Here is a 10,762-nt window from a genome sequence, read left to right as displayed (position 1 = left end):
GTTGGGAGAACCAGATAGTCGAGGACCTTAAGAAGATGGGAGTGGGGGAATGGGTAACCATAAGTAAAAACAGGAACGAATGGAGAAAAATTGTAGAAGATGCCAAGTAACACAACCAATAATTGTAAAACCAAAATGTTAATGCGGATTGATTCACCGCGACAAACGAATCGGAAGAGCCCAAAGAGGGCGGGCGACAATCACTCCGCTAGGAGTGTGGATGCCATGATGATACGTTTGCAAACGGCTCTAAAGCTGATAAGGAGTTGAAGCTGAGGTATCAGAAGGGAATCAGTGGCTAAGACTTAGTGAAAGGTTAGGTCTCCTATCTTCCAAGCAGAAATGTTTGCTATAGAGATGATCCTGCAGGTACCAAAAAGAGGAATTGCGGGGACTGATCTATAAAACTTATATCAAATTGCCAGGCAGCATTACAGGGCACTGGAATCGAATCGGATTGACTCCAAGTTAGCTTGGAACTGTTTTCGGAATCTAATTCGGATCGGAAAAAGTATTAAAGTAAGGTTATTCTAGGTCCTGGACGTACTGGTATTGAAGGAAACGAAGAAGCTGACCTACTTGCAAAGGGAAGGGAAAAAGATACATTCTTAGATCCAGAAGCTGTTGTTCGCATAGCAACAAGCATTATCCATTTGGAGTAAATCTCACTAAGCAACAAGTACATAAATACATATACATTCACTATGAAGTTAGAACACTAAATAGGCTACAGTTCTCTGAAATGGGATACATAGAATAGCATGGACACAGAAGAAGACTAACACGGAAGTATTGCGAAAATGGGCAAAGAATGCGAAATAATAAACACAATAAAAATAGGAAAGTTACATCTGGGACACGGAAAGATAAGAGGAGGAAGGAGTATAGGAAGAAGGAGAGTGTCCTGGTAGAAGAATTTAAGGGACTGGTTTAAATGCAGTTCTGTAGAACTCTTCAGAGCAGAGGTAGATAGAGTAAACATAGTGATGATGATATCCAACCTACGATTGGAGACGGCACTTAAAGAAGAAGAAGAATGCAACAAGTAATAGAGAAAGCCTTAAAGGAAAACAGGGATAACGAGCAGCTACGAAACAATACAGGTAGGACGGGGAGGGTGAAGCCCCACACTGTGGCTAGCGTTCCACCCTCCTCTACAAAATACCTCCTACAATGTCAGACAAAACTCTGTTCGTGCATGCAGCCTGCTCTACCCAAATCGGAGCTTGTCAGATTGTCTGCATTCCGGAATCCCCGGAATTTCCCGGATTGTTAACAAAAATCCCCCAGGTGATGTCCCTCTGGGGGATTCCCCAGGGTTCTCTTTTTATAATTTTTTTTGTCCCACATGATAATTTTGCTGTATTTTTCATAGCATTTCTAAATTTTCTCCATTCTTCTTTTACTATCCCGTCATTTCTCCTTTATCCATTTCCTTCTTTAATTCCTTCTTATATCTGATATTCGTTGTTATTTCCTTAGTTTATGTATTTTAATTATTATTCCCTTGTATTTCTTATTCTTGTCATCTGTGCTCCATGTGATTCATGTTGGAATAGATTCTTTGAGTGGGTAGGGGGTCTGGATTTACTTGGTTTTTCCAGGCTTTTAATCCAGCTCACTGCTCAAGAGCCTCTTGTCAACACGAGAGGCGTGCACCAGGTTCGAATCTAGGCCGGAATATCGCGTAGGGATGTCTTTAGGTGGGCGCGTTGTAAGCTGTTGGGGGATACGCGGTTTCTCAAGCAAGCTGAAACTACTTGAGTAGGCCGCTCCGTCTCTTAAAAAACATTGAAAGTTGTGGACTGGGGGCTAACCAGCCTCCCAGACTTCCTTGGTAGCGTCTGGTAGCGCCAACAGTGGTCCTAGTAGTCTCTGGCCTGCACCAGAGCCTAACGGCCAAAGAATACTACCAGGGCTATAGTCCCTGCCTGTCGTAAGAGCCGACTAATGAGTCAGAACGAGAGGAACTTAAGCCATTGTTTGAAGTGTCGAGTCCGTAGTAACGAGCGCATTGCGCGATCCTGATCTCTGCGTCTCGTGCGCAGCGAAGGTAACGTGGCCGTCGTTTGAGGTGTCGGCAGGGAGAGGAGCCTGCTAGTATCCGAGACGAGTCCATTAGTCGCACTGGCCAACGGTCTTCGTTCATAGTATCCGAGACGAGCTTAACGGGGGTCCACTCTACTCTCGATTCTGTATAACCTGCCGTGAGTAAGTTCGACAGGTCATAAACGCTGGCACAAACCAGCGTGGACCGACGAGCCTTGCGGTATGGAGAAAGTGGTAAAGCAGGAGGCTCCTTGACAGTGACCTTCGGGGAGGACAATATTTGGTTATAGCGACACAGGTACTGGAAACGGGCTCGCGGGGGTATTTGTTCTTCCTTAGATAGAGCTCTTCTCTACGATGTAGAGGATCTCTTCATACTACCTGCTCTCTCCAAATGGGATATTGTTGAGACTTTGTATCGAGGGGGACTCCAGACTTCACAACCTGGGGGAGAATTCTTGTTAGCCATTCATGTTGACATGGATTCCTTAGTAGGGCAGGAGGTCCGGTATTTTTCTTGGGTTTTTACAGGACTTCGAATCCCACACTGCTGCACATATGCGTCATGATTTTAGTGCGAGACGCGTGCAGCGGTGCCGCTCGTAGACCGGAAGATAATCCAAGGTATGACGCTGCACTCCAATTCCTGCCACCCAGTGACGACCCGTAAGGGGAGCCGTAGGTGGGAAAGGATGTAACCGGTCCGGCGGAGGAGTGGTCAGTATTGCGGGAAAGTTGCGAGTACTTGAGGAGGCCGCCACCTTCTTTTAAAACAGACATTCGAACATTACAGGGGGTTCCTACGATTATTGGGGGAAATTACCATCCCCCAAGCCCCCTGGTGCGGTCGCAACTATGACTCTTTTTAAGGTGGATAACCGTGGTACTAGCCGTAAGATCTTGATATTCTTATGGCAATGAAAGATACTAATAAGCGAAATAATAAAAAAAATTCGTTAGAACGTATATATTTTAATATTTACTCTAATAATCCCTTTATCGTAAGATGAGGCAAAACGGTTATAAGAGTCTTGAATTTGCTATCTGTACAACTACAAGCATACGAATATCCAGTTCTGACATTATTCTTGTTCCATTTAAGCCAAGTAACTTTTGCTGCTACATCAGTCTTGCAAATTTTTTGACTATTACTTGTTATTTCTTCGTATGGATTATTATGCCCAACCAGAACAATACAATGTTGAGTTATTGGTTCATATACTAGTCTCCAAAATACTTCTGGTGCTGGAAGGGCAGGAGAATGCTTTTTGTCTTGATGGTTAACGTAGATATAGAGATCTACAAGTTCGGAAGTTTGAGAGTTGGGAAGGCTGGAAATTCCATAAACTCCTGTCCAAACTTTTAAGTCAACGTTTTTGTTGTTGGCATAATTTCTTACGTCAGTTTCTACTTGGTTCCAGTTACCTCCATTAAAAGTGTTCCATTGGGGAGCTGCATTGACATATCTAAAACATAATTTTAGGAATTGTAATTAAGAGGCTACATCAGCGCGTCTTCAATATTTTTTTTTCGAACGTTCTGCGAACTTTCAACAATATGGAAACAGTGCGTCAGCAGTACGATAGTGACAGTGACACTATACTATCAAAAACAAAGGCAAAATATTGTGATAACAATAATTATTATACTCATAGGCGCGCTAAATGTTGCCGTGTCAGTCAAGTTCGATTTCTTATTATAGATAATCAATTATTAGTAATTCCAATGTAACATAAAATCTAGGCATGGGATAAAAAAGTTTACTTGAAGGAAGTGTATTTTTTTGTTATTCTTAATGGCAGTACAGCTGTTTTATTCTTTTATTTTTTTAATGTTTGGTATTGTTTTTTTTTTTTTTTTTTTTTTTTTTTTATTTATTTAATGGCATAGACATTAGTCATTCAGCCAGTTGCAATAAACAAAATACAATCCTAATCCTAATACAAAATAAACAGAAACAATATAGTAACACAATAAATAATACAATACAATAATAATACAATAAAAACAATAATGGAACTCTGATAAAGTGATAAAACATTTATGACAAAAAAAAAGATGCAAATCTGAACTTAAATCATAAAAAATCTCATGCCCGCGTACAAATCTTATAGGACTGTGCGTGTATCTGACAAGAAATCTATAATGGTATTGTTTTAATAAAAATTCTTGGAAAGTAGTAAGTATTAAAATTAGTTTAATATTTAAATGAAATATAAATAAACTGTTTAAAGTACATATTAATTTCGTTAGAATCATATAATAGAAGTATAACTTCTTACGTGCGTACAAAGTACACACACATTCTTTTTTTCTTTCCCATCTAAGAAGCTGCTCCTCTTGTTCACTAGTCAAAGTCCATGTTCCTGTTGCATACATTACTACAGGTCTCATAACTGTTATGTATATTTTTACTTTTGAATTAATGGATACTGATTTTGGCTTTATGATATTCTGTAGGCTGTAGAAGCATTTGTTTCCAAGTGAAATTCTCGCTGTTACCTCTTCACTGTTTTTATTTACTTCTGTAATTGTTGATATGTTGCCTCTTAAGGGTCTACATTTCAAATACATTGAGAAGAGTCAACCTGACGTAGCATTTTGATAAAGGTTGTCGAATTCTCAGTTTTATTCGAGAATCACATAGCAATCTTTTGATATTTTCAAACGATTTTCTGGTCTGATTATAAATATTACAATAATCAGTCTGCAAAAAGTAATTGAATTTACTCACCTATACGACGCTCTTTGATGTGGTTCATACACAAAATCAGCTTTGGCAGCCAAATGTCCTCTATTTGGAAAAATACTTGTATTAACATACTGAGTGGACGTAGCCTCTAATCCAACGAGGGTATTATAAGTAGTCTGGATACTTTGGTACATCGCATTCACAGACCTCCCCATTCTATAAAAAATATCATCCTGCGAAAAGGAAGGGTTGGCAACGTTTCGAGCCCTATAATTTATAGATTTTGACAGAACAAAATAGGTGTATATTGCAAGCCTAGTAGTACTATCGAAACAAACAGTCATGGCTTCACTGAAACGGTCAGAACTTAGTGCAAACCCAATTTGAATGATTTGTAATTTTTTAACATTATCAACACATTTATTGTTTGGATCATTTGTGTCTGTTGCTCTAGTAATTTCTCTAACTGTGGGATTAATTACGTTATTACAAGACAAATAGGACCAATGTACGGTGTGGCCATTGATGTTAAAGACATCGCCTGTTTTACATGTAGCTGTTACAATGTCTCCTAATGATGTACCGTTCTTGATGATTTGAGTTCCTGGACATGCGAACTCTACTGCAGCGTTTCTGGTGAATGAAAGAGTGGTGTAACCAGGTGTGGGTTCGATTAGAGACGAAGTACCATATTTTACTACTAATGGAGTTTTACTACCAAATGGGTTTATTTCGCACCCTAAAAAATGTTAAAAAACTATTAAGAGACGTTTTTATTGCGAGAAGTAAATTCATATACAGGGTGTTTCATTAATAATTGTCCATATAGTAACTGAAGGAACCTTAGCACAAAATATGAAGATTTAACCTAAAAACACTTAAATAAAATGTAGTTAGTTACTGAGTTAAAGGGAGTTTTATCTAAAAATTTAAATACTATTTTTGCTCAGCATTTTAAAACTATTCGACATATCCTTTTCATACTTGGCAGGAACTATAGGTATTGTACAAACTACTAAATTATGTTAAACAAACGTTTCTGTCTATTACCAGAGGCGTACGACGGGGGAAAGTGAATAGTTGACCCTTTCCAAATTCTACGCCACTGGCAGAATTGCTATTTTAGTTCCATTTTTGGATTTTCCAATACTATCTATGAAAATAATATACTCTTCATTAGTAACGATAAAGTCATTAGTTTTCGAGATCTTTGAAGTTAAAAATTAAACGACAGAGTTATTTTGATTAATGTATTGTGTCGCTTCATTTTTAATTTCAAATATCTCAAAAACTAATCATTTTATCGTTACAAATGAAGAGTATATTATTTACATAAAAATTATTGAAAAATCAAAAAAAGAATGTGTGTGTACTTTGTACGCACGTAAGAAGTTATACTTCTATTATTATGATTTCAACGAAATGAATATACGTAACAGGTTATTTGTATTTTATTTAAATATTAAACTAACTTTCTTACCTACCACTTTAAAAAAAAATTATTGAAACGATACCAAAAATTAAAAAAAGGAATATGAATCGTCGTGAATGAATGGTATGAATTTGAACCCGGGACCCCTCGATCTCCGATCACACGCTCTACCACTGAGCTATATCCCTTTTGCTTTGACAGGTTACAAGATTTCTCATACATACTGAAAAATTTAATAGACCAAGTGAAGAATACAAAAATACTTTAAATATACTTACTATTATTATAAAATATCTTATTCCCGAGGAAGACAAATCTAAAGACACAAAAATTATAATAATTAATAGATTTACTAAAAACACTAATATATCCTTTTAATGACTTAATTGCGCTGACAGCGCTGATACATACATATCTTGAAAGATTAGCAACGAACTGCATAGATACTGTCTGTGTGCGCATGCGCCCAGCATTATAAAATTTCACTCTCGATCGTAAAGAAGTATAACTTCAAAAATCACTATAAAATAGCAATTTCGTCAGGGGCGTAGAATTTGGGAAGGGTCAACGAGCCACTATCCCCTGTCGTACGCCTCTGGTAGTAGCTAAAAACGTTTATTTATCTTAATTTAGTAGGGTGTACAGTACCTACACTTTCTGTCAAGTATGAATAGTTTTAAAGTACTGGCATACAAAAATTTTTAAATTTTAATCATAATATGAATCATAATATAAACTGTGCCGTTTCATATTTAACTTCAAATATCTCGAAAACTAATGACTTTATCTTTACCAATCAAGAGTATATTCTTTACGTAGAAAGTAATGGAGAATCTAAAAATGGCACTAAAATAGTAATTCCTCCATTGGTGTAGAATTTGAGATGGGTCAACCATTTACTATCCCCTGGCGTACGCCTCTGCTAGCAGCTAGAAACGTTTATCATAATTTAGTAGGGTGTATAGTAGTCGTAAACATCCTGTAACTCAGTAAGAAACCACATTTTATTTAAGTGTTTTAGGTGAAATCTTCGTATTTTGTGCTAAGGTTTCTCCAGTTACTATATGTAGGTATATTATTAATGAAACACCCTGTATACTATATAAGAGTTTTTAGTATTATATTTATACATAATATATTTATACCAACAATACGGTACAATACAAGATGATAATAATTTCATACAATTTTACAGAGACCTAAAACAAATAAGGGTACTGGATATGATGGAGGAAAAAGCCAGAACAAAGTTCACTGAACTAGAAGACATTAAACTACACTTGAGAGCAAAAAATCGGCTCACTCAATGAATTATACACGATAGATGTCTCGAATTTCTCAAACTTGTTGTCCGATTTGAGTGATTTTTTTAGTATGTTATAGCCTTATTCTTTAACAAAACCGCTGTAATAATAATATTGCTAAGCAGGTAAATGTCATTTTATACCGAGTGTAACAATCATACTGTCTTTTTCCTTAAATTTCGGAACACCGCGTGGAATATTTTAACACATTTAAAATATTGAAATTAAAACTAAATTGTAGCGTTAAGCTTTATTAACATTTTCTTTTCTGATTTTTGCTTATGTTGATAATAAAAAAGTTAGGCACGTTAACAATTAGCCATGTTTTCCATCAATGCATCCTCATTTTCTGCTTAGTTTAATAAACAAGCCTAAAATGGGCTATGGAAAATTAACAATTTAATGGATGTCAAATTCTTAACAGTCAAAAAGTGTCTGGTTTTTTGTGAAAATTATTAGATCTATTATTTAAAGTTTTAATACATAATTAAGTTCGTATTTTTTTTTGTTGTTTGGTGGAAATGGAACGCGCTACAAGGAATTTGACCAGCTATGAGTGTGTTCAAGCAGTGATCTTACGTAGCGAACGACTTGGCTAACATGGTATCAGCTCCTTATTTTGGTAACAATTTTTTGCTGATGCACGATAATGCAAGACTTCACGTTCACGAACTATAACTGAATATTTACAGCAGGTAAATCTTCGGACTTTGATTGGCCATTGCATAGTCCAGATTTTAACCCGATCGAACATTTGTGATACATAATTGGCAGAAGACTACGACAGTATTTGCCACCTCCTAGAACCTTACAAGAGGTAGAAACAGTAGCTCTCGAAATTTGGAATGATATTGATCAAGACCAAATAGCATACCTCAATAATAATATAAAAGTATATACAGTAGAACCCCGCAAATCCGAACCAATTGGGGGGACAGCCTGTTCGGATTCCGAAAAGTTCGGTTTATCCGAAAGTTAGCCTAACTAATAATTCAAAGCTTTCGTTGTCGTTGATTTTGGGTAAATGCACTTGTCTCACCCTATCCCTCTTCCACCCATCTCCGATTGATGTAACTGATGCAGAGCCAGTGTCATTGTTTGTGTTTAGTCGCTAACTCGCTGGCTAGATTTACAATTTGCAGAAGATCCATTTTTCCACTCTCCATTACAAGATGACCTCCTAGAAGTCGTACAACAACAGGATGAGAAAACGAAAAATAAAGTGCAATTACAGAATGGATTGAAGCTGACGACAATGGGCACCAAGGATTCATGGATGAAGACATTGTAGACTTGGTTCAGCCTCAAGGCAACCCTAATGAAGATAAAAAAGCGTGGAAGAAGTTTCCCTGCCATATCGAGTGTCACATGCAGATGCCACTAAAGCTCTGGGTGTGACTCTACGTTACTTGGAGCAGAACTCTGCTGCGTTACCGGTCGACGTAATGTTTATGCGTAAATGGTTTAACATTGCTGCGTCAATTCGCTACACCTCCATGCATCAGAAGAAAGTGACCGACTCCTTTCAGAATACTTCTTAGGGCTGCAAACGTTCTCGCAAGACTGTGACAATATTTTTGGACTCAAGTTGACTACAAGAGAACCGACGTAAAAGCACTATGTATCAAGTAGGTATTATTTTTTAAGAAATTTTGAATTTCAAAGACCTATTAATCCTAGATTGTTCAATTTTCTTCTTTTACTCTGTATAATGATGTTTTTAATTGTTTGTCTTGAATTTTTAAATTTTTTTCACTTTCCATTGGTTCGGATTTGCCGAACATTCGGATTAGCAGGGTTCGGATTTGCGGGGTTCTACTCTATCTCTTTTATTATCGAACATAAGCGAATGAGTCAAAGCACAAAATGGTAATAAAGCCTAAGTCTACAATTGTGTTTTAATTTAAATATTTTATATATGCTAGAATATTCCACAGGGTGTTTCGAACTTTAAGGAAAATACAAAGTATGATTGTTACACCCGGTATAAAATGACATTTGCCTGTCCATCAACAATATTATTACAATAATTTTCTTAAATAATAAGGCTATAATATCCTAAAAATCACTCAAATTGGGCAATAGGTTTAGGAAATTCGAGACATCCTAACGTATATAATTCATCTAGTCGATTTTGTTGCTCTCAGGTGTAGATAAACACTAACAAAAGGCGCACATAAAAATACTAACAAAACCCAAAAAACGGGCAAGAGGGGCCCACATCCTCGAGCGCCGAGTCACCGAACTGGACGTAGGCCGGAATGGTGCCTCGAGGCCCGAGCAATATAAATCACTAAAGATAGTGTAAATAGAACATCTTACGCTGACCTGAATTGATCGGGGTAGAATTTCGTGTGGGACTGCTTGATCCCAGGTCCTCCATATGATAGCGCAATGGGCCCGGAGGAGTGTTTATTCCTCCTCGGCCCATTGAATTATATCAGGGGTGTACAAATCTCTCAGGCTGGGTTAAACACTATTGCTGCTTGCAGGTTTGTCCCGATTTATCCATTGTTTACAACAGGCCTCCTCCAGGTGTTCCCATTTTCTCCTGTTCTGCGCCTCTGATATACTATTTAACATGATAATTTCAGCAACCAAGAATATCTTGAAGTCGAAAGATTAGGAAGGCATTAGAGCTCAGGAATTTGGAGGAAGAGGACGCTTAAGACAAGCAAACATGGCGATTAATGGTGGAAATGCGAAAGTAACTTGCAGGAATAATTTTACCACTTAGAGGAAGTGAGGGCTGTATGGTTAAAATATAAGTAAGGAATAATAACCAATAACGAAAATTTTACATTAGATCAAAATCAACAAAATCCCTGTTAAACCAACAATTAAACAGTATAAACTTACTTACCTGTTGTAGCACATGTTCCTACAGATAGTAAGTAACCAACTAATATAATTATAACAGAGTTCATTGTTGCTGAAAGGAAAAATGCATGAATCGCATCCTTATGTAAAGGTATTTATTGAAGTATTTTATTTTATCTAATTCCAATTTATATTTGAAATAAAGGTTTTAACTCAATAAAATTAATACCAAAGATGAAATTTTATAACGACCAATTAATAAGTTTATGGAGGAAATTATTACAAAATTTATTTGGATTCTAAAAAATTTAAATGTACATATATAAAAGTAGACACGTAATATTTGGACCAAGAATTTAAATTATTCATAGACAAAGATTAAATTAGGTTTCTTAGATTTTTATTCCATTACTTTTATCAAACACCTCTTGACACATATGTACAAACTATTTATGAAAATCTTAA

General features: G+C 36.6%; 1 protein-coding gene across 1 annotated transcript; it reads right to left on the bottom strand.

The window, feature by feature from the left end:
• Positions 1 to 3,001: 3,001 nt before the first annotated feature.
• On the bottom strand, positions 3,002 to 10,491 carry LOC114334467 (uncharacterized). The gene is made up of 3 exons (XM_050658423.1): positions 10,341 to 10,491; positions 4,784 to 5,480; positions 3,002 to 3,515 (listed from the first exon to the last, which is right to left on the bottom strand). Exons 1-3 carry the CDS (start codon positions 10,402 to 10,404, stop codon positions 3,029 to 3,031), a joined length of 1,248 nt encoding a protein of 415 aa, XP_050514380.1. The 5' UTR covers positions 10,405 to 10,491; the 3' UTR covers positions 3,002 to 3,028.
• Positions 10,492 to 10,762: the final 271 nt, after the last annotated feature.

This window comes from Diabrotica virgifera, chromosome 8, assembly GCF_917563875.1.
Source record: "Diabrotica virgifera virgifera chromosome 8, PGI_DIABVI_V3a".
Lineage (NCBI taxonomy): Eukaryota > Metazoa > Arthropoda > Insecta > Coleoptera > Chrysomelidae > Diabrotica > Diabrotica virgifera.
The sequence above is the reverse complement of the archived record's forward strand: the minus strand, read 5'-3'. Positions and strand labels throughout refer to the sequence as shown.

Excerpts from the sequence above, each read along its gene's own strand:
- LOC114334467 (XM_050658423.1), bottom strand. The coding sequence starts at position 10,404 with ATGAACTCTGTTATAATTATATTAGTTGGTTACTTACTATCTGTAGGA. Across the intron at positions 5,481-10,340 it reads AGGAACATGTGCTACAACAG|GGTGCGAAATAAACCCATTT; the intron begins GTAAGTAAGTTT and ends AACATTTTTTAG. Across the intron at positions 3,516-4,783 it reads CATCAAAGAGCGTCGTATAG|ATATGTCAATGCAGCTCCCC; the intron begins GTGAGTAAATTC and ends ATTATGTTTTAG.